Raw genomic sequence first — 24906 nt, forward strand, 5'->3', positions numbered from 1 at the left:
TGTCATATAGTAGAAAACAAATGCTTTTTGAAGATTAAGAGAACCACTAGGTGTCAAAGCTGTGCATTTGTCGGATACTATTACAAACAACCCAAGCAAGATAGACCAGAACCAAGTACTGTAGGTTAGATTCCCAAACTTGGGTGAGAACGACGTGTTAGGAGTGTGCATTTTCTGTATATTTTGTTATTAATTAAGTAATAATTATTATTGGGTCACAACATTTAGTGTTTTGAATAATAATTATAATGGGTCACATTTCGTTTCAATAGATGGTCAACACTTTTAGGATTCTTTTTTTTTTTAATTTATCTGCTCCTAGTTTTCTATGTGTTTACTTCCGGGAGACTAATTCGAGGGCATTCTACAGTGTTGACGATGTTCGTAAGTGCCCGAACTTTTGGGAAATGACTTAGTATGTATGAAAAGGCTTCTTGCTGTGTGGCGGGGCACACATCACTGGAGTTACATCATCGTCATTATCTGCATCTTTCAACGCCTCATCTACATCATCCGCTGTCAGACCGATCGCTGTGTTTACATTCTGCATAGTTGATTCTCTCTCGCACTAAGACTTTGGTGAGTTAGCTATACTATATATTTTGTGACCCATTGATTTTGTCTCACTTGTATTGAATTTGTAATCAGCATTGTGAAATTGACTTGTGACCTTGTATACCTTGCTCTCGGTGCATAATAATACATAATTTGAACATTTATGACGGGTCTTTGTTCTGTTTTGCTGGTTGACAGGGGGATATCTTACATCGTTTGTCACAGTAAATTCTTAACCATTGCCTGGGAGAGAATTCATTTGACATTTGAGACCATTTGTGAAATTTATTTCAAATTTTTGCAATTTTGCAACAACTTAATTGTTAAACCAGCAAAATGGTTTTTGAACTTGAGAAGTTTGTATTGTCCCCAGAATCTGAGACAGTTAGTGAGTCTGAGGAAATCAGATTTATTGCAAATTTCTTCACATCTCAAACTTGATGCCAAACCTGCAATGAGGAAATTTCAGATTTTGAAAATTGTTTTGAATCAATATATTGATGAGGGAATTTTTAAAGATGATGTTTTGGAAATGGTGCCAGAGATATGTTCAGACCTGTTGGAAATGACAAAATTTAGAACTGAAAAGGTTGGAAAAAGAGATGGAAATGAAAAAGTTTGAGATGGAGAAAGAAATACAATTGAAGAAATTGCAAGTTGATAGAGAAATTGCTCTGAAAAACATTTGAAAACCCCTCTCAGACCTCAGATTCTTCCTCATTTGATATTGCAAGGTGTGCTAGGCGTGTACCCCCTTTTAATGAGAAAGAAGTAGACAAATATCTTCTACATTTTGAGCAGGATGCAGAAAATCTCAAGTGGCCTAGGAAGTCTTGGACTATGCTATTGCAAACTGTTCTGAAGGGTAAAGCTCAGGATGCTTATTCAGCCTTGTCAGTACAACAAAACTCAGATTATGATCTTGTCAAAAGTACACTTTTGAAAGCTTATGAGTTAGTACCTGAGGCTTATCGTCAGAAATTCAGAAATGCTCACAAAAGGGACAATGAGACTCTTGTAAAGTTTGCTAGAAATAAGGAAACATTGTTTGATAGGAGGTGTGGCGCTAAGGAGGTCACAGATTTTGAAGGTTTGAGACAGTTAGTGTTGATGGAAGATTTCAAGCAGAGCATTCATGCTGACGTTAAGACTTATTTGGATGAACAAAAGGTTGATGACTTACATAAGGCAGCATTGTTGCCAGGTGATTACTGTTTGACTCACACGTGTTCTTTTAAGTCTGCGGGTAATACAAAGTTTTCTGGCCAAAAGGGCTTTTCCCCGGTTAAGACCCGGTATGACTTGTTAAGACATACTTTTCAGTCTAAGCCTAAGGCTACCAGTGGTTCTGATCCTGTTTGTGCGTATTGTAGGAAGCCAGGTCATTTGGTGTCTGCATGTTACAAACTCCAGTTTGAAAATCAGGCTATGGGTTCCCCAAATGCTTTTGTGTCCATCGCACCTAAGCTTTATGTGGACTATTCTACCCCATGGCCTGTTATTATCTTGAGGGATACTGGAGCTCTTCAATCTCTGATTTTGAAGGATATTTTGCCTTTTTCTGATGAGTCTTCAGCTAACTCAGACATCTTGCTTCAGGGTATAGGTGGCAATCCTTCTGTTCCTCTCCATTTTGTCAATTTGACCTTAGATCTGATTTCAGGTGAGGTGACAGTTGGTGTTCTTGACTTTCTCCCAGTTCCGGGTGTCGATTTGTTGATCGGTAATGATCTTATAGGGGCCAAAGTTGGCGCTGATCCAGTTGTCACAGTAAAGCTGGAGGATGAATTTCAGGGTATTTTTCCCTCTTGTGCAGTGACTCGTTCAATGTCGAAAGGCATTTGTTCCAAGACTTCTTTGCAGAATGATACCATTTATGATCTGTCAGGTACATTCATGGATTGTTCTTCGTGTGAGGTAGAGACAGATGACTTATCTTCAAAGAGTAGTAACTCTTCAGGACTTCTTCTTGATAAGTCAGATAGTTTGTCAGGTGGTGAACATATTCTTTCCAGAGAGCAGTTTACTAGTGCACTGGGTGAGGATGTTGAAGTGCAGAAGTTTGCTAGTAAGGCTGTTTCTTTTAAGGAGGTTAGCAAGGTTCCAGTTTGTTATTACTACAAGGATGGTGTTCTGACAATGTTCCTGCAGAGGATGAATGAAATTGTGTTACCAAAATTATTTCGGAAACATGTACTTTCATTGGCACAAGAAAGTCCCATAGCAGGTCATTTGGGTGTAAACAAAACTTGTGAGAGAATTTTGGCACATTTCTTTTGACCCAGTTTGAGACAAGATGTGGTTGAATTTTGTAAGACCTGTCATGCATGACAAATTGTTGGAAAGACAGAAAATTCCTTCCGCTCCCTTGAAACCTAAACCGACTTTTGAGGAACCTTTCTGTAGAGTTGTTATTGATTGTGTTGGTCCACACAGTCTGGTAATCAGTATTTGCTCACTATCATGTGTGCTTCTACCAGATTTCCTGAAGCAATTCCGCTTCGTAGGATTGTTGCTCCTGTAATTGTCAAGGCTTTGATTAGGTTCTTCACCTTAGTTGGTTTGCCAAATGTTCAGTCTGATCAGGGCTCAAACTTTATGTCTAAGGTGTTTCAACAAGCTATGTACCAGTTAGGTATTAAGCAAGTTAAGTCTAGTGCTTATCATCCAGAGTCACAAGGAGCTTTAGAGAGGTTTCATCAAACTTTGAAGAATATGATCAAGCTTTATTGTTTTGAGACAGAGAAAGATTGGGATGAGGGTGAGCATTTGTTGTTGTTGGGTTTAGCCCCTTTGAGCTTGTGTTTGGTCACAATGTGCGTGGGCCACTAAAACACTAATGGCTCAGCAACAGACCTGAGATCAATCTCTTAGACTATGTGTCTACATTTAGGGACAGACTATCAAAAGCAAGTGAGTTGGCTAGAAGATACTTGAAAGTTTCACAAGAAAAAATGAAGCTAAACAGAAAATCAAAAGAGAGACATTTTGCTTGTGGTGAGAAAGTGTTAGTTTTGATTCCCATTGCTGGTCAGCCACTAAGAGCAAGATATCAAGGTCCATATGTTGTTAACAAAAAGGTTAGCGACACAGACTATGCCTGGTCGTCGTAAACAAAAGAGATTGTGTCATGTAAACATGTTAAAAAAATATCATGACAGGTCAGAAACCAAACATGTCAATTGTATTGCCACACTCTCCCCAGTTACTGATTGTACTAAAGACAATTGTGAAAATGTTGACAACATTGCTGATTGTGTTAGCAGTGTGAAGTTTGATGATCTTAGTGATAATGTTTCACCAAAGTTGAGAAATTCTGATATGTTAGCCCACCTTGATGAGAAACTATCACATTTAACCCCTGAACAGAAAGTTCAAAAGTCAGACTTGATTCAAGAGTTCTCACACTTATTTCCTGATGTGCCTGGTCAAACTGATGTTGTTAGCCATGATATAGATGTAGGTGATGCTGTGCCTGTAAAACAACACCCATATCAGATGAATCCAGTGAAACAAAGAGGTGAAATACATGCTGGACAATGACATTATTGAACCCAGTGACCGCCCGTGGAGTTCACCATGTGTTCTTGTGCCGAAGAGTGGAGGTGATTGGCGCTGCTGTGCTGACATGAAACCTGTCAATGCACTCTCACGATCTGACTTGTATCCTATTCCGAGAGTGGACGATTGCATTGATTGCACTGGTCAAGCTAAGCACATAAGTAAGTTTGACTTACAGAAGGGCTTCTGGCAGATTCCACTCACAGACCGTGCAAAGAAAAAATCGTCATTCGCTACATCAGATGAACTGTATCAGTACAAGGTGATGCCGTTTGGTCTGAAGAACGCTCCAGCGACATTCCAGAGACTGGTCAACAATGTCACATCAGGCTTTGATCGTGTCAAGGCTTACATGGATGATGTCATCGAACTGTGACTCTCGCCAAGTGTGAATGCGGAAAGGCACAAGTGGAATTTTTAGGGCTTGATGTAGGGCACAGCCAGGTACAACCAGTTCATGCTAAAGTTGAAGCAATTGTGCATTTTCCAGTACCTCAATCTAAGAGAGAACTCATGAGATTCTTGGGTATGGGTGGCTATTACAGAAAGTTTTGTCAAAAACTAAAACTTAGATCTTGTATCTCCACTTACCAACCTTTTGGGGAAAAAGGTAAAATTCCAGTGGGATAGCAGTTGTCAGACTGCATTTGAAAAAGTCAAAGCCATACTCATGAATTCTCCAGTATTGCAGGCACCAAATTGCCAGTTCAAACATCCAGTTTGTTATTTTTCAAAGAAATTTGACAGGCACCAAAGAAATTATTCTACTATTGAGAAAGAGACATTAGGTCTTTTGTTAGCTTTACAGCATTTTGAAGTGTACCTTGGCCAACTGAAGTTTTTACTGACCACAATCCCTTGAGTTTTCCTCACAAAATGAAGAAGAATGTATGTATGTATGTATGTATGTATGTATGTATGTATGTATGTATGTATGTATGTATGTATGTATGTATGTATGTATGTATGTATGTATGGATGGATGGATGGATGGATGGATGGATGGATGGATGCATGCATGCATGCATGTAAGAGTCATCACAAGATGACATATTCCCCGGCCCCTACATGTTTGAAAGGACAAATAATCTGAGAGTTACTCATTGTTTTTTTAGTTTGAATTATTTCCATGGAATTCATGGAAATTATAAATGCCATATATCTGTAACCAGCAAAGTCACACTTTCAAGATCTGTCTCATATATCTGCCAAGATCTGTTGAAAGATATGAAATGGTTTTCGAGTTGTGCTCTGGGAACTAAGCCCACCCCTCCATTTTGAGACTAAGTCCAAAACGTTTCCATGGAAACCGAGAAAATAATACATCACAAGATCCTGTACATAGCAAAAGGCACCACTTCAGGTTCTGACTGATATATCTACCAAGTTTTGCAGAAAAATATTGAATGTTTTTTGAGTTCTGCTCCGGAAACGAAACACACCTGTCACTTTTGAGACTATGTCTGAGACATTTCCATGGAAACAGAGAAAATAATAAATCACAAAAACCTGTACATAGCAAAAGGCACCACTTCAGCTTCTGACTGATAGATCTACCAAGTGTTGCAGAAAAATATTGAACGGTTTTTGAGTTCTGCTCCGGAAATGAAGCCCATGCCTCCATTTTGAGACTATGTCCGAAACATTTCCATGGAAACCCAGAAAATAGTACATCACAAAACCCTGTAAATACCAAAAGGCACCACTATTGGTTCTGACTGATATATCTACCATGTTTTGCAGAAAAATATTAAACGGTTTTTGAGTTGCAACATATGTCATATTTGGGATTTCACTTTCTTAGTAAAGTACAAATTCTAGTACTTTTTTCGGTTGAGTCCCATCGGGGATTTGAACCCGCACCTTCAGAGTCAGGCACCTAATCACCAGCACACAAAGTCAGCCGCCTAGCCCTCTCAGCCACCGCGACTTCCACAAAAATGAAAGTCGGACAACTGGTAGTCTAGACTGCGTACTTTGTGTACCCCTCTGATGCGGGTTCGAATCCCGGATGGGACTCAACCGAAAAAAGTACTAGAATTTGTACTTTACTAAGAAAGTGAAATCCCAAATATGACATATGTTGCATTTGACCACTTTCTAAATGACATCGTGTAATCATGGTTTTTGAGTTCTCCTCCGGAAACGAAGCCCACCCCACCATAAGATTAACACCAAAATGTTCCATGGAAAAACAAAAAAAATATAAATGCCAAAAATCTGTAAATAGCAAAAGGCACAACTATAGGCTGAGGTTACTATATCTATCAAGTTTAGTCTAAAAATATTGAACGGTTTCTGAGTTATGCTCCAGAAGCAAAATGATTACTGACAGACGGACAGACGAGGCGTCGACTATATCCCCCGGCAATAAAAACCTGTAAATAGCAAAAGGCACCACTCTGGGGTCTGCCACACATATCTACCAAGTATTACCAACAGATATTAAGAAGTTTTTGAGTTCTGCTCCGGAAACGGAACACACCTCTCACTTTTGAGAGTAAGTCCAAAACGTTTCCATGGAATATGATAAAATACTATATCACAAAATCCTGTAAGTAGCAAAAGGCACCACTTCAGGTTCCGATTGATATATCTACCAAGTTTTGCAGAAAGATATTGAAAGCTTTTGGAGTTCTGCTCCGGAAATTAAGCCCATCCCTCCAATTTGAGAGAAAGTCCGAAACGTTTCCATAGAAATGGAGAAAATAATAAATCACAAAAACCTGTAAATACCAAAAGGCACCACTTTGGGGTCTGCCACACATATCTACCAAGTTTACCAACAGATATTAAGAAGTTTTTGAGTTCTGCTCCAGAAACGAAACACATCTCTCACTTTTAGACTAAGTATGAAATTTTTCCATGGAAACCGAGAAAATAAGAAATCACAAAAACCTGTATATAGCAAAAGGCATCACTTCAGGTTCTGACTGATATATCTACCAAGTTTTGCAGAAAAATATTGTATGTTTTTTTAGTTCTGCTCTGGAAACGAAACACACCTCTCACTTTTGGAACTATGTCTGAAACGTTTCCATGGAAACCAAGAAAATCAGAAATCACAAAAACCTGTAAATACCAAAAGGCACCACTTCAACTTCTGACTGATATATCTACCAAGTTTTGCAGAAAAATATTGAACAGTTTTTGAGTTCTCCTCCAGAAATAAAACACACCTCTCACTTTTGAGACTATGTACGAAACGTTTCCATGGAAACTGTAAATGCAAGATTGCAAGTTTCAATATTCCAATAGTTTTATGTGTTAACATTGTTTAAAGTTTAAACTTCATCTAAAACTTCAAATTCAAACATCTTAACTCGTTGGTCTAATGGTTATGGCTGTGGATTTGTAATCCTAAACTTACAGGTTCAAACCCCACTTGCACCAGCCAAAACTTTTGTAACTAATTTAACTAATATTCATAATGTATTTAAATTAGCCTCGTTTCCAGCACTTGTTTATCACATGACATCCTTAAGGTAGCACATGATCTGAAAAAGCATGCTCTTCAGTCTGTGCCTGACCACCATGCAGGAAAGTTGCTCACCCCACTGTCTGCTAATTACAGCATGTTAAGGAACAAATGTAAGTTACTTTGAATTCATATCACTTCTACTTTTATTCCTAAATTAACTGTAGTAGTAATGAGTTATATATAATTAATGGTAAACAAATTTTGAATTTATATTCAACCGTGTGTTTTTGTGCAGTTTTAGTGCACAGTGTAAAGTTTGTTAATGCTTAAAGTAAATAAGTTTGAAGTGCATTGAGCAAAGATTATGAAATTATGTTTGCTTACATTGTAGTTTTTTGAACCTCATCAGAGCTGTACAGATCTCTTCATGCCCCTGATTCGTGAAACGTCTATCCCGATGTAGTACGCAAGCATTCGTCTGTCAGTCAACGTCAGTCAGTCAACGTCACAGTTTTCATGAATAAATTACAGCCGAATTATTGTAACTAAAGGTAAAAATAATAAACTCTGATGCGAGTGTCAAAGATTTTGTTCTTGCATCTACACTTGTTCAAAAAAATTTGCAGACAGTGAGGTACGTATGGTGTTCATCTTTCAACGTTTAATGCGTGGTGGTCTACAGTTCTCAATGATTGCATCGTTGAACCGTGTGGCAAAGTTAACGTTTATTATCAGAGTTTGTTGTATTCAATATTGGTTACTATTCATCTATTCAACCTGACATTCCTGGTCAACGATTATATATTCTTCATACTATATGATGTGACTTCCTGGTGCGTAGCTGACATGTTTCAGAAGCATAATGGCTGAAAGTAGTAGTGATAGCGATGTTTCTCTGGACATTCATCGACGTATTCAGCGTCTGAGAACCATGACTGAGAAAGGCAAAAGTGAACATTTACGTTTGTTGAGGAACAAGACTATTAATTTAATCTTTATTGTTTGATAATGATAATTTGCCTTTAGTGAAGTCATGTATTCACAAGTTACATGATTGGTCTTCCCGTTACCAAACTTGTAATGAGATTTATTCCAGTTCTCTTGACACCGAGGAAGCTAGAACAGCCGCTGTTCAGCACGCTGAGGCTAAACTTCGAGACATCAAACAAGTTCCTGATTTAGCTGTGAGCTGGATTGGAAAAGCTGAGAGTGAGTTGTTTGACCAATTACGTAATCAATCTGTTTGCCAAGATTCAGCAGATGATAAAAAGTCTCAGGTATCCAGTAAATCTCAAATCTCTCATGTCAGTTCTACTCAATCTGCACGGTTAATGGAGAAAGCTAAACTTGCTGAAGTTCGTACAGAAAAAGCAATGTTTGAAACACAATGTAAGATTAAGCAGTTACAGCTGGACATTGACATCGCTAAAGCTACAGCAAGAGAGAAGGTGTTTGCTGATGAAGAGGAAGCGATTATTCGTCAGCAACACAGCAAGTTCCATACTCCAGATCATGATGAGATACATCAACCTCTTCTACCCTACGATGTAAAGGGTGAGACAAACATTATCCCAAATCTTGTAAACCTTAATCATTCACTGAATCCAAATGCAACTGAATACCATTCTTACGACCCCAGAAGTTTTGATAATCACATGACAGGCAATGAACATTTGCACAGTGTTCCTGATTATCCTGTTTTTGCTCCAAGTAATCAGTTTATTGAAGCCCAGCAGCAAATGGTAAATGCAATGTTTCTTCCTTGGTCGGAAGTTTCTAAGTTTACAGGGGAGCCAACTGAATTTGCAGCTTTTATGATGGCGTTCGATGCTCACGTTGTTCCCCACACAAACAGCGATGCTGATAGGCTGTAATATCTAGATCATCAGTTACAAGGTGAGCCCAAAGATTTGATTTCTGGATGCTTATACATGGATGTTGCTTCTGGATATCAGCAAGCAAGATGCCTTTTGTTTGAAGAATATGGTAACCCAAACAAGGTATCTACTGCTTATTTGAACAGAATACTGTCTTGTCCTCTTTTGAAACATGAGGATTTTCAAGGACTTAACTCATTAAGCCCTGGAGCCGCTCCACTGCCCAACACCTGGCACCCCTCGCTGACTGCCTGATTGCTGCGACGAGGCTAATTAGTGCTAATCATGCCTGATTTCCCTGGCAGGTCTCAGATATGACAGGAAACTGTCTAGTCTCACAAACAAGTACTGATTATTTAATTGTGTCGTAAAGATGTAAATGGGAAAGAGGCCGATGTGAATACATATATTACAGCATTTCATGTAATTTATTACCTGTATCTCTCATACCCCTTTGCCAGTGTGTGCTGTATGTTTATCAACACCTACACAGTCTTTGTACATACGAGATGAACAAATATACAAATTCCTCCTGTCTCTCTCATCGTATGGACTGAATTATAATATATTATTTGTAATAGAGTTTAAAAAGAGGGGGCTTGCATTATAATCGTCTAGATTTTTCGTCAATACATTGCTCGTGCTTACTGACTATTTCAAGGAAAGTATCAATAGGTGTGTAAGTAACATGGAACATATAGAGATTTATAGTTTGTCACTTTGTTCATCTTAACTTAATGCTGCAAACATACATCACCATTCATACACATACATACTGCATGATACATTTATCATTACTCGATGCTAAGCAAAGCTTCCCGTCATGTGAAGGGATAAAATATCCCGAATGTAACGCATTATATCTCAGTTACTCATTATATTGGCTGATACTTTGACCAATCGTGTCGTGAGAACCTGTCACATTGGAAGGGCAAGGTGATGGGACGTGGCCTAAATTTCTGAAGAGCACGTTTGGACACTCAAAGTGATAGGGTAGAGATTATTGGCTCTATCGTTGACCAATGGCTATGTTGTGTTTCGGCTGTATCAACTATCATGCAACAATTTGTGTATTGTAAACATAACATCATTTACTGTAATGATGTATGAAAGAAACACATAAGACATATTGGAGTAGACTGATACTATGATCAGTGTATTCATTCTCAGATGGTGAACACACATGTGTTAGTATTTTGGAAATGTAAAACAATAACGACTGAAATGCAACAACTGAAGAGAATGAGTGAATTTAGTTTTACAGCGATTTTAGCTATATTCCAGCAGTGTCGCGCGGGCTTCACACATTGTGCCCAACAACTGACAAGAATGGTATATGGTACCATTTGTACAACACAACTAGTGCATAAAGCGTTATCGTCCTTGGAACAAGTGTTTATGGTAGGCCTCAAAACAGTCAACGCACAAAAACACATCACAGCTTGAACATCTGCATTTGATGTCTCGACGTTTGCCAGTCCGTTTCATTGTATGTAAGACATCTTAAACCAATGATGTCCATCTCATATCATTGTGAGAGATTAAATTGTTCAAAACATCTATGTCAATGGCAGTAAAGACGAATTTACGCACATGCATAATAATCTATGAAAGACGCGTTTTCGCTGATACATTGCTAGTGTATACTGAATATTTTAAGGAAAGTACTAATAAGCTAGTCTGTGACTTACATATAACAGATTCACAGTTTGTCGCTTTGGTTCATCTAGATTTAACGCAGAAAATATACGAACATACATGAATACATATTGTATAATGCTATTCCTTGCACATACATAAGACAAAGGGTCATGGGATGGGCGTCATCAAAGTTCCCGAATAGGACGTTTTGTATCTTAACTGTTCAATATCGTCCCTGATTTGTTATCTATGACCAATCGTATCATGAGATACCTGTCACATTGGAAATGACAGGTGATGAGGCGTGGGCTAAATTTCTGAAGAGTATGTTCGGTCACTAGACAGCTTGGATACAGATTGACTATTGGTTAGATCACTGACCAATCGATATGCTAGATTTTGGCTTTATCAACTCTAGCTATCATGAAAAACTTTGTGTATCGTGAACATACATAATCGCAAGGATCCCTGAAATGTACACGTAGGACTAACAAGCACTTTGACGAGTTTATTTTTTTTCTAAGCGGTCAAAGCGCTACAATCCGATTATTTTTACCCTGGATAACCCAATCCAATCATTGAGTAGAGATAGTATTTATTTGCGTATACTTTTTGCGCACACTACTTGTACATCAAACATAATGGCCTGCTGAACATTTCAATATAATCTGTACATTGTTATGAATAAATATCATAATTCAAGTACATGTATTATAGAAATAAAAAAAGTAACATGATACTGATTTATTGTGATGTATACACATGTAATCTCCCCAAATATTTATGAAGATGGGCATACTTATATTTGTTTTGAAAGCAAATGAGGTTCAGAAGATTGACAATGGGCGTGACTCCACAAAACAGGTTGTCCAATGATGTAACAGCGCATAAGTTTGTTTTACACTTGTCACCGGACAAAAGTTTACCTGGACATGCATTCGACAAGACGCTAGCGCTGTTATTTTGAGGTTGAAAGAGGTGTTCATATATTTAGTGTTGTCTGATTGAATGATTATACGCATCAATTCCGTAACTGATATACTCTCCTCCTTTTATTGACGATGGATCTGATACACGTGATGATTACACAGGATAAGATAATTACAGAGATCAAATACAAACGTTTCTTACACAATGCTTATGTAAATTGCATTGAAAAATCACATTTCAAATAAGCATGAAACAGCTTGAACAAAATATCCCAGTTACCTTTGTATGGTTTATGTGTACTATATGTGTATATTATGAGTAGATGCAAGAGTTATCACTTCATATTCGATTATGTATTATTGTCAACTTTAAAAATCAATAGTCGCAAATGAATTAGGTCTAAATTAGTAACTTGGTTTATTTCAAATACGATTCATTATATGAACTATTACAATGAATGAATGAATGATTTAATTTAGAAGAAGGTTTCGTAACCTTGTCACCGGTAATTCAATCAATGTGCAAACATAGTATCTCAGTATTCACTCCCAATGACGAGTAACAAACACGTACCTCCTGTAACAACATCTCATAATTCCTTTTCTCCTAGACATGTGTTCATTTGCCTGTATAAGCCCCCGACATTGCAAGCAATTGTTATCAAAACACATTAATAGTTGTTCTAATTAACACAGAAAGTAATCTCTCTCGTAAGAAAGGCTAATCTTTGATCAATACTGCTAAATTGATTGAAATTATAGGTACAGTACGAATTTAAAATGTAAAACCCCCAATACGTGGTTCTCGTTGAGTGAGAGGTGCTTTTCATAACCCCCAATATGCGGCTCTCGCTGAATAAGAGGTGCTTTATATTACCCCCAATACGAGGCTCTTGGTGTGAGAAGCTAATTAATTTGCTGCATATATGCGGCTCTCGGCCTTAATGAGTTAAACAGTTCTCTTTCAATCTTAAGAAATGCTACCATGTCATGCAGAATATGTCTCAGCTGTTGGTTCTCAATCATGCTCCTTGTTTGCAAGCTATTGTGTTGAAGCTTCCACAGCATCTCCAGAGCAAGTGGAGGGACCGTGTAACGCCTATAAGGATGAACGGGGAGTGTTTCAACAGATTTAAGGACCTGGTGGACTTCATCGAATTTGCAGCAAAGTCCACGAATGAGCCAACATTTGGTAAACAGGCGCTTATCGCTAGCCAGAATCTTCTTCAGCCTAAAAGTAACAGCTCCAGTAAAGGTAAACAGTGTTCCTCAAGGTCTCAGTCAGCAAATTTTGTCACACAAGTTGGAAACTCGCCTGATGGTAAGGTCAACAGTCCCAAATGTTTCTACTGCAAACAGTTTCATGATCTTGATGAGTGTAAACATTTCAAACAGAAATCCCTTGTGGAAAAACGTGACTTTTTGAAAAACAGATGTTTCAGTTGTTATGGACTTGGTCATTCTGCTAAAGGGTGTATGAGGAAAAGGATCTGCAAGACCTGCAATAAACGTCATCCAACAGCTATGCGTGATAATGGTTATCAGTCCAATAGGAATGCAAGTCATAAGGTTAACAGTGATAAAGGGAATGAGCAATCTGACAAAGGTTTGAACAATTCTACAAGTTGCAATGCATCCAAATCTAATTGTATTGAAACCATTTTCCAACCAATTCTTCCCGTTCAAGTAACAGTGAAAGGCAGCAATAAGGTGACGACTACCAACGCTATGTTGGACAACGGGAGCACTGGATGTTTCATGACTGAGGATCTGAGAAATCGACTGGATGTCAAGTCTAAACCAGCTACACTGAAGCTCCAGACGATGAATGGCACAGAACATGTCAATATATCTGTGGTAAACGGTCTTGTCGTCTCGGACCTTGATGGCACTAATTATGTGAGTCTCCCCGGTACATATTCTAAGGAAGTTATGCCTGTTGATCATGCTCACATTCCAAAGACAAAATTGCTCAAACAGATACCTCATCTCAGAGCAGTTGCAGATAAGTTGCCAACGTATATGCCAAATCTTGATATTGGAATTTTGATTGGTAGTAACTGTCCAGAAGCTCTCAAACCTTTAGAAGTTGTTTCATCAAATGATTCAGGACATTTTGCTGTCTTGCATAAACATGGCTGGACAATCAATGGCCCAATGGAAGTTCGGCAGAATATTGTTGACAATACCGTTGTCTGTAATAGAATCATCCTTCATGAAGTTGAGAAGTTGAGGGAATGCATAGCACCAGAAACAGTTTTGAAGCTATTTGAATTAGACTTCAGTGAGAACGATCTTGACAGTACACCAGATGCACGTGGCTACTCTATAGAGGATCAGCAATTCATGGAGAAAACAGAAAACAGTATTCAGTATATTGATGGCCATTTCCAAATTCCACTTCCTTTCCGTAATGAAAGGCTTATGCCAAGTAACAGAGAGCAAGCTATCAAACGTGTCCTTTGGCAAAAGAAGAAAATGTTAAGACATAAAACGTACCATAAGGACTATGTGAAATTCATGGACACCATAATTTCAAAAGGTTATGCTTGTGAAGTACCTGAAAGTGAGTTAATTGGCAAAGAGGGTTGTGTTTGGTACTTGCCCAATCATGGCGTATACCATCCTAAAAAGCCAAACAAAATCAGAGTTGTATTTGACTGTAGTGCAAAATGTAATGGTTGTTCACTTAATGATGTTCTTCTCCAGGCACCAGATCTTGATTGATTCATTGATTGGTGTTCTCACAAGGTTTCGTTCAGAATCTGTGGCATTTATGGGAGATGTGGAAGCCATGTTCCATCAGGTCAAGGTGCCAAAGGAACAACAAGACTTTCTTAGATTCTTCTGGTGGCCCAATGGGAATATTCAAGGGGAACTGAAAGAGTTCAGAATGACTGTCCACACATTTGGAATCATATCATCGCCAACAATTGCTAACTATGCCCTGAGGGAATTGGCAAACAAGGCAAAGAATAGGTATGATAATGACATTATCCAAACCATTCTGCGGAACGTTTATGTGGATGACTGCCTTAAATCTGTTAAGGATGATCAAACTGCAGTAAAACTGATATCCGATTTACAGTCAGTATGTGCAGAAAGTGGCTTCAATCTCACCAAGTTTACTTGCAACACTAAAGAGGTTCTCTCGTCTATTCCTTCTGAGCATTGTTCCAAAGAAGTACAGACTATAGATTTGAGATATGATGATATTCCAATGGAAAGAGCACTTGGTATGCAGTGGGATGTTATGATGGATAGTTTCAGGTTTTCAGTTAATCTACCTCACAAACCACCAACCAGAAGAGGCATTTTGTCTACAATGTCCTCTCTGTACGATCCACTGGGACTTGTCTCTCCAATCTTGTTGCCAGTGAAGAGGATTCTCCAAGATCTCTGTAGTGATAAATCTCTCGGCTGGGATGATGTTGATGATGGCCATAAGCTGAGATGGGAGCAATGGCTCTCTGACATGGAATATCTGAAAGGTTTGTCTGTCAAATGTTGTCTCAAACCAATAGATTTTGGAAATATTATTTCAAGTCAACTGCATATCTTCTCTGATGCCAGTGTTTCAGGATATGGGTGTGCGGCATACCTTCGCTTATGTGATGACAAGGACAACATTTAGACCTCCCTATTGATGGGCAAAGCCAGGTTAGCACCTTTAAAAATTGTGACTATTCCGAGACTTGAACTTACTGCAGCAGTCACAGCAGTGAAAATAGGCCAGTTTTTGCTCAAGGAATCAGATATTGATATTGATAGTGTTACATACTATACTGACTCCACGATGGTGCTTCATTATATTTGCAATGAGCGTAATAGATATCCAGTCTTTGTGGCAAACAGAGTCAAGATGATCAGGGATTACGCCTCTCATCAACAGTGGAAGTACATTGACAGGAGGCAGAATCCAGCAGATACTGCGTCTCGTGGATTAAGTTGCAAATTGTTTCTTAAGTCAACAGCTTGGTTCAGGGGGCCAGATATTCTCAGAAGTGCTGAATCAGAATGGCCTGTCTTTGAATGTGAGAGTCAGGGAGCTGTTAGTCTGGTACAGTCCAATACTGATGTCCAAGACACTGATGCTGCTTAACGTCTTGTGAACCATTATTCGTCATGGCATCGTCTGAAACGAGCGGTGGCAATCTACCACAGATTCTTCTCATACCTTCAATCAAAAGGAAAAATTCAAAAGCACAAGTTTCTAAGGTCACTGACAGTCAAGGACGCTTGATGTTGCAGAGTACAGAATAGTCAGGTTTGTTCAGCAGACTCATTACAAAGCAGAACTTGCTTCCCTTGTCAGTTCATGTGACGAGGCCGAGTACACGTTGGTCTCCTTAGAAGCAATTCGATTTGTAAGTTGAATCCAGTTGTCCGTGATGGTTTGCTGTGTGTTGGTGGTCGTATTAACAAAGCTGACATCTCAGGTGATATGAAACATCCACGTTTGTTACCACGAAAATGCCATGTTTCTTCTTTGATTATTCAAGACATTCATCACAGTTTGGGACATGCAGGACGCAATAATTTCTTGTCTTCTCTGAGAGAAAGGTACTGGATTACAAGTGCAAACTCAGTAGTTAGAAGTGTCTTGAGTAAATGTGTCACATGTAGACGATTCAAGATGCCAACCAGTGTACAGCAGATGTCTGAACTGCCAGCAAATTGCGTAAATCCAGCTCCTCCTTTCACCTTCACTGGTGTTGATTTTTTTGGCCCGCATATAGTGAAAGAAGGCAGAAAAAGTGTTAAACGGTACGGTGCTCTTTTCACGTGTCTAGTTAGCAGAGCTGTCCATCTAGAAACTGCTAATTCTTTGGACACAGATTCTTTTATCAATGCTCTTCGTAGATTTATTGCTCGTAGAGGACCAGTGAAAGAAATTGTATGTGACAATGGTACAAACTTCAGAGGTGGTGCAAAAGAACTGAGTCAGTCTTTGCTTGATATGGATCAATCAAAATTGGCTTCATATTTCCTCAGAAAGATATCACTTGGAAGTTTAATCCCCCAGCTGCGAGTCACATGGGCGGTGTTTGGGAAAGAATGGTGAGATCTGTCCAAAACATTCTGAATCCTATGCTGCATGAGTTTGGTCACAGACTGGATGATGAGATGTACAGAACTTTCCTATGTGAAGTGGAGGCTATTTTGAACTTTGACCCCTGTGTCAACTGACCCTGATGACCTGGATCCACTTACGCCAAATCACGCCAATTAGCCTCCTTTCCAGCACTTGTTTATCACATGACATCCCTAAGGTAGCACATGATCTGAAAAAGCATGCTCTTCAGTCTGTGCCTGACCACCATGCGGGAAAGTTGCTCACCCCACTGTCTGCTAATCACAGCATGTTAAGGAACAAATGTAAGTTACTTTGAATTCATATCACTTCTACTTTTATTCCTAAATTAGCTGTAGTAGTAATGAGTTATATATAATTAATGGTAAACAAATTTTGAATTTATATTCAACTGTGTGTTTTTGTGCAGTTTTAGTGCACAGTGTAAAGTTTGTTAATGCTTAAAGTAAATAAGTTTGAAGTGCATTGAGCAAAGATTATGAAATTATATTTGCTTACATTGTAGTTTTTTGAACCTCATCAGAGCTGTACAGATCTCTCCATGCCCTTGATTCGTAAAACGTCTATCCCAATGTAGTACGCAAGCATTCATCTGTCAGTCAACGTCAGTCAGTCAACGTCACAGTTTTCATGAATAAATTACAGCCGAATTATTGTAACTAAAGGTGAAAATAATAAACTCTGATGCGAGTGTCGAAGATTTTGTTCTTGCATCTACAGAAACCGAGAAAATAATACATCACAAGATCCTGTACATAGCAAAAGGCACCACTTCAGGTTCTGACTGATATATCTACCAAGTTTTGCAGAAAAATATTGAACAGTTTTTGAGTTCTGCTCCGGAAACGAAACACACCTCTCACTTTTGAGACTATGTCTGAAACATTTCCATGGAAACCGAGAAAATAATAAATCACAAAAACCTGTATTTATCAAAAGGAACCACTATAGGTTCAGATTGATATATCTATCAAGTTTTGCCAAGGTTCTGCCATGTTTGTTTTATTGTGGTGCTTCAGAAACCCACCGCCTTCCCCAACATCACCAGGGAGGAATATTCTTAATTAAATTACTCTGAATTCGTGTATAGTCAAAGTTTGTCTTGTACACGTATTTCGATAGCTCATATGTACAGGACTGCATAGCCAATGTTGATAGAAGTCGAGGCTTGGCTGTTTGCTCATGTACTCTGGAGATTGTAACAGTTATAGTGGCAAGGTGCGGCAGTTAGCTCAGGTGGCACAAAACTTGTGACCAGATAGTTGATGCGTGGCTTGCTCATTTTACCTCCTCACTTACAGCATATCACTATTGTAGACAATAACTTATTTGTATGTACTCAGTGGACAGTTCCCAGTTCAATATAACCAGTAAACGTACTTAAGCTCAAAGCTTTCAGAAGTTTTTGAACCAGGTACAGTTTACAGTATATCATTTTGTCGGCAGTAGCTTAGCTGAGTGTATCATGATCATCGAATGTTCTCCCAATGCTTGGGAGTCAGCTGCAATATGCTCTAGCCAGTCATGAGGATTCCCCCTACACCAAATACATACTTCCAAGATGATACATATGTCTTTTTGATCAGTAAAGCTTGTGAAATGTATTCCTGTGTTGTCGACAGTTTCATAAATAGCATTTATCATCAGACAGGGCGCTGCCATTTTTGAAAATCGTGAAGTCACGGGCTAAAGTCTGCTTGAATTAATGAGATTATGGTTTGTTTTCATCAAGTTAGAAAATAAAAACTACTTTCTACTAGTAGTTAAAGGTCACATGCAACCAAAAAATCAATCATAATTAAATCACATTTATCACTTATTCATGACATATAATATATATCGCTGCTTTTAAAAAAAAACAAATAAACAAAATTATAAGCGTACAATCGCAATATTTTGTACTTGGGCTTACTTCCCCCGAAACGAAGTCCTCAGGAGACCGAACCCAGTCGTAGCGGGTGGCTGTGCACTCTAGTGTAACGACGGCTTCCTACGACGGGTGCACAACTAATAAATCAATTTATTTTCTTTATGTCGTATAGTCTGATAGGTGTTAAGTTCAAATTGCACGTGGTCAATGATTGAAGCTGTGTACTGCATGTTGTCTTTAGCAGACAGGCAGGCAGACATATAGGTGTGAATAAACCAGACACTGAGCTTTCTCTGTGACAGAGACTGCTTACCACAATCAACAAGTTTTTTAACGTAACAAGTAGATTATTTACTTGTTTGTGTACACAACCAAGATTAGACTACTGCACATGACCTAGAAGTTGGGCATGCATGCTGTTTGAAGCTCCGCGAACCTATTTACTGCGCATGCGTCATGGACGCAGTGCAGCACAGCTGTTGAAACCAGTTTTCCCCCCAGCGATGGGGGGAATTTAGTGAAACATTTGAACTCCAATTTCACAGGGTTTTTTTTCAGCACGTTTTTTTCAACTTTATAGGTTGAATTGCCATTTTTTATGATTTGTTTCGGTTAGTGCATACCGAAAGGTACCAGAATCTGCAAAGTTGTGTTTTACGTTGCATGTGACCTTTAAGTATGTATTTGAATCATGACCAAGAGGATTTTGACGACACAACGTGTAACATAATGACTTCTTCATCGGAAGCGAGGTGGGGACTGAAGTGAAAATACTGCATGATAAATTTCTTCACTTGCTAATTCAACTTGGTTCATAAACGTTCACTCACCTATATGTACATACATGTCTTTATAGTTGTACGTCTTTATAGTTGGTTTATAATCCAAATTACTTTAATTTATAATCATACTTGTATGCATTTTGAAACTTAATAAAAAGAAGCAATCTGCTGATAATTATAGAGAATGAATGGCAGGAATGTAATATCTAGACATTTTATAGTTTGCCTAAGTGAATCATAATTCACACGTATGCCCTAGTGCATGTTGTCTGTATCATTACACTTCATGACGAAAACAATGATTCTGCTGAATGATATGACAACTAATAAAAACAAAATGCAAATATTAAAATTAAAACAAATTAAAGTTATAGGAGCAATGTCAGGCTATTACGTTGTTTGGGAAATGTATCCATCAATATCCACAAAAACGATTGATGTACCTTTCATCTGCGGATTTCTCAAGTGATGTGTCTTTTAACAGTATAATATATGAAAGAGTGATATGTAATGGTAGGGTTAACTTTTCAATATAACCAATACACTAGGTTTAGGCTTCAGTAGGCTTCATTTAGCTCTTGAGGGGTGAGGATCCATCAGGCATGCTTCTTCCACAGTGTCGTACTGGGATGGGCTGGTGCAAGGGGTTCTCATGAGCAATGGGATCAGTCCACAGAACTTTTCTTTAGTAGGCATTTATTGGGTAATTTTCTAAGCATGGTTTTCATTGGGTTAGAATTTAAGGTTAGGGATAAATGAACATATTATTTTTTTACTCTGCTCTCTTGGATATGACAGCCAAAGGTGAGGGATTCACTTGTCTGTCTGGACTTAGGTTTCTTTTAGTTTAACAGTTTAGAAAAGGTGACTCTTTGCGCTACTGATTACTGATTGGAATTATACTTGTATTTCTTATGCTTCTATTGTATTAGTGTCAATGTTAAAGCTGTCAATGTGATGTCATGGCAACGCTGTGTCACAACATTTGTATACAGTTGTATAGTGACTTCATAACAGTCTGTTTAACTGAAATCACTTCCCCCTGAAGCTACACGATTGAAACATGTAGGAGAAGATCTGTGTAGTGTTATTATTTCGGAAACTACAAGACCCTTCTCATAACAGAACACCCCCACTGAGTGGATTAGCAATCTGGTAGTTGCCATGAAAGCCAACTGTGCCATGCGCCTGTGCATCGACCCGAAGAAGAAAGCCTTTCAGAGAAATGACTAGGCAGTTCCATTGTGCCAGAAATACTGATGGTTGAGAATGCCATTTGGCATTTCCCTTTTGTTTTAAAGGTGTATGGATGATGCACTAAAAGGCTTGAAGGGAGTGTTTGCAGCACATGATGACATCCTGGTATGGAGTAAGTGTCAAAAAAGGCCTCAAATGATCATGACAGAAACCAGGAGAATCTCCTTCAAACATGCAGGAAGAATAACCTCAAAGCGAATAAAATCAAAGTTGACATTAACATTTTGTTTGCCAGATCTTGGACCTAGGCCAGAAAGTATCCTTCGCCACCGAGGAGGAGGGTTCTATTTTGAACTATGACCAGCATTTTGTGTGCCAAATGACACTTTGCAGTATCCAGACTGGACTCCGAGATGAAGGCATAGCCCTGGTTGTAGAGGACCTTATCAAAACAAATCCCTCTGATAAGGAATTAACAACGAGAATAAACATGATAGTCAGTGAGAGTGAGGAGAGACGAAAGAAAATGTCCAAGTCAGCTAAGGTGTGATCAGTCATCACTGAAGAAAACTTGAACACTGAAGAGGGAAAAGAGACTGAGGAGTAAGAAACACTAAGGGATTTGAGAGCAGAAGTGAAAGCTTTAAGGAAAGAGCTGCAACAAACAAAAAGGTTCAGGCGAGGATGTGGAGATTGTCAGAAGGCAGGAATAAAATGTGACCATTGTTTCATCTGTAGCTCAGCAGAACTGCCAGGCAGGTTGCAAACAGAGGAAGTGCCAGTCGGAACAGGGAAATGAGTGAGTGAGTGAGTTTAGTTTTATGTAATATCAGCAATATTCCAGCTATATGGCGGTGGTCTGTTAATAACATAGTTTGGACAAGACAATCCAAACACCGATGACATGTGTCAACAAAGTCAGTGAGTCTGACCACCTGATCCCGTTAGTCGCCTCTTATGGACAGGGAAATGGGACAAGGTCTATGAAAGAGGGGAATCATTGTCCCACACAACGCCAACTTCCTCAGTATGTCCAGTGTGTGTTCAGTGTGACAGGACAGGGAGGTTTGGGTGTAAGAACTGTCAGACGGCTTACTACTGTGACAAAAGTTGCCAGCATGCTCCATGGGAACTTGAGATTGGAGTGGTTTCTTTAGGCACATCACTATCACCAAAAGATCAACAGACAGTTGTTGACTTAATTGGAAGGAGCTGCACTGACTTGTGTACTAGAAGGAATTCAAACAGAAGTTCTATGGGATACTGGAGCCCAGGTATCTCTCTATGAAATGGGTAAAAAGACACTGTCCAAAGATGGAACCCAGACCAATCTCAGAACTTTTGAATACAAATCTCAAAGTAAGAGCTGCTGATAGGCTGATAATTCCATTTAAGGGATGGGTACCATTGTCCTTCCATCTTGGAAAAGACAGGATGACAAGCTGTTGTGTGTTCCTTTTCTTGTTACCAACTCCAGGGGCATTGACAAACCAATCGTCGGATACAGCATTATTGAACACTATCTCAGTAAATATCTTTAAACTTTAGAATCCAAAGTTCAACTGATGAATTACTAAACTAAAATACCAACTGGCAGTGTTGAAAAACTCACAGCTTTAGTCAGCTTCATTAATGAAGAGAAGATTGATTAGATTGGGCAGGTGTCACTAGGTAGACAGGGTGTAAAGATTCCTCAAGGACAGACATGTGAAGTGAAGTGTATAACAAGAACTAATCTTTGGGAGAAAACTAAAGTGTTATTTGAACCGTTAGAGACATATGATCTACCAGAAGTCATTGAAGTCATGGGCTGCGTTGTTAACTTACGGAAAGGATCAACATCATCAGTCAATGTCTCCATTACAAATGTGACTAACCGAGATATCTCACTCCACAGTAAGACAACCCTTGGGACACTTCATATGGTGAAATCAATATCTGCTTTGGTCCCAGAGCAATCAGAAGGAAACGAAGTTTCTGTATCTTTGGCAAAGACAGATTCAGAAGACAATTCTAAAGTCAATGACAATGCTGATGCAGGGTCACGACTTTGGCATCCATCTTGACAACAACCGTCTGTCCATCAAAGAGGTTGAACAGTTCAAGCAAGTGCTCTATGAAGAATCTGATGCATTCTCACGAAATGAAGATGACATAGGCTATGCAACAAACTTGAATTTAGAAATCAGGCTTACAGGTCAAGATCCAGTACAACTGAACAACATCTCTATACCATTACCCTTGTACAAAGAAATGAAAGAGTACATCAATGATTTGGTTCAAAAGAACTTCATCAGAAAAAGTAGATCTCCATACTCTAGTGCTATGGTCTGAGTGAAGAAGAAAGATGGAACTCTGAGACTATGCATTGATTATCACAAGTTAAATAATAAAAGTTTTTGTGACAGGCAACCAACTCCGAAGATACAAGATGTCCTAAATGGCTTAAGGGGTAAATCATAGTTCTCATGTCTCGACAAGGGCAAGGCTTATCATCAAGGTTTCATGAAGGAGAGAGTAAACGCTTAACAGCTGTTATCACTCCATGGGGCCTGTATGAGTGGAATAGAATTCCATTTGGACTGAAGGGTGCTCCAGAACAGTTTCAGTGATTTCTGGAGGAAACATTGATAGACTTAAGAGATAAGTGTTGCTGTCCCTATCTAGATGATATGCTGGTATACTCTGCTTCATTTGAAGACCACTTACATGATCTATGTAAAGTGTTGCAGTGTCTCAAGACCAAAGGAATAAGACTCAAACCCAAGAAATGTGAATTTTTCAAGTGACAAGTGAGGTATCTAGGACATTTGGTGTCAGAGGATGGTTATCAAATGGATCCGGCAGACAGGTCAGTTGAAGCTCTGAAGACAAAGAAAATTCAGACAGTTGGTGATCTTCGCCAAATGTTGGGCTTTATAAGTTTTAACTCGCTTTATAAGTTAACTCGTCACATCGCATTGAATGGTCCAGTCACCACCAGGAGACACTGGAAAACCTGATAGACTTGCTACTTCAGCCCCAAATTATGGCATATCCAAACTTTGAGAAACCGTATATTCTCCATAGTGATGCTTCACAAGATGGCCTTGGTGCAGTGTTATACCAAGAGGGAGAAGATGGGAAACTTAAAGTTGTAGGATATGGCTCAAGGACACTCACCCCTCAGCAGAGGACTACCACTTTCACTCAGGGAAATTAGAATTCCTGGCTCTCAAATGGGCTGTGTGTGAAAAATTCAGACACTATTTGTACTACACACCAAACTTTACTGTCTATACTGACAACAACCCACTTACGTACATCTTAACCAGTGCAAAGCTAGACAGTACAAGACATTGTTGATTGACTGAACTTGTAGACTTCCAGCTGAAATCAAGTACAAGCCAGACATTAAGAATAAGGATGCAGATGGGTTATCAAGAATGCCCTTGGATATTGAGAAATATATGCAAGAATGTACAGAGACAATTCCAACTGAAGTGAAAGCTGCTATCATGCAAGGTAATGAAGCAATGGAGACCCAGCAAGTTGTATGGATGACAACACTGAGAAATCTCTGCTACATGGTGAACGAACAAGGTATCAACTTATTTTACCTTTGAAATATAAGACTCTGGTCTTGAGAGAATTACATAACAATATGGGACATCTGGGAGCAGAGAAAGCACTGGCACTAGCAAGAGAGAGTTTTTTTTGGCCGAAGATGAAGGAAGATGCTGACTTTAATGTACAAAACCAACCACTCAAATCCGAGGCCCAATGATACCCGTGATCACAACAGCACCTTTTGACCTTGCCCTCAATTGACTTCCTACATCTACAGAAAAGTGTCAGCGGATTTGAATACATCATGGACCACTCGGTTGGCGCAAGCCTACCCTACGAAAAACAAAAAGGCGAAAAACAATAGCCCAGATAATTTTCAATGATTTCATCATGAGGTATGGGTTTCCAAGAAGACTACATCATGACCTG

The 24906-nt window shown here is 38.9% G+C and overlaps 2 protein-coding genes across 4 annotated transcripts in view; one reads left to right on the top strand and one right to left on the bottom strand.

Moving 5' to 3' along the window:
- Positions 1 to 24906, bottom strand: part of LOC137283769 (protein N-terminal asparagine amidohydrolase-like) — a 636304-nt gene that overhangs the window by 392898 nt on the left and 218500 nt on the right. The window lies entirely within an intron of this gene.
- On the top strand, positions 12984 to 23262 carry LOC137283224 (uncharacterized). The gene is made up of 5 exons (XM_067814659.1): positions 12984 to 14356; positions 14694 to 15475; positions 16236 to 16351; positions 21224 to 21472; positions 22882 to 23262. Exons 1-5 carry the CDS (start codon positions 12984 to 12986, stop codon positions 23260 to 23262), a joined length of 2901 nt encoding a protein of 966 aa, XP_067670760.1.

This window comes from Haliotis asinina, chromosome 5 (assembly GCF_037392515.1).
Source record: "Haliotis asinina isolate JCU_RB_2024 chromosome 5, JCU_Hal_asi_v2, whole genome shotgun sequence".
Lineage (NCBI taxonomy): Eukaryota > Metazoa > Mollusca > Gastropoda > Lepetellida > Haliotidae > Haliotis > Haliotis asinina.

What these genes read in the sequence shown, in the direction of transcription:
- LOC137283224 (XM_067814659.1), top strand. Translation starts at nt 12,984, where the DNA reads ATGTCTCAGCTGTTGGTTCTCAATCATGCTCCTTGTTTGCAAGCTATT. An exon ending in TGACATGGAATATCTGAAAG is followed by an intron (nt 15,476 to 16,235) that starts GTTTGTCTGTCA and finishes TTGATGTTGCAG; the next exon opens with AGTACAGAATAGTCAGGTTT. An exon ending in AAATGTCCAAGTCAGCTAAG is followed by an intron (nt 21,473 to 22,881) that starts GTGTGATCAGTC and finishes CTTTGGTCCCAG; the next exon opens with AGCAATCAGAAGGAAACGAA.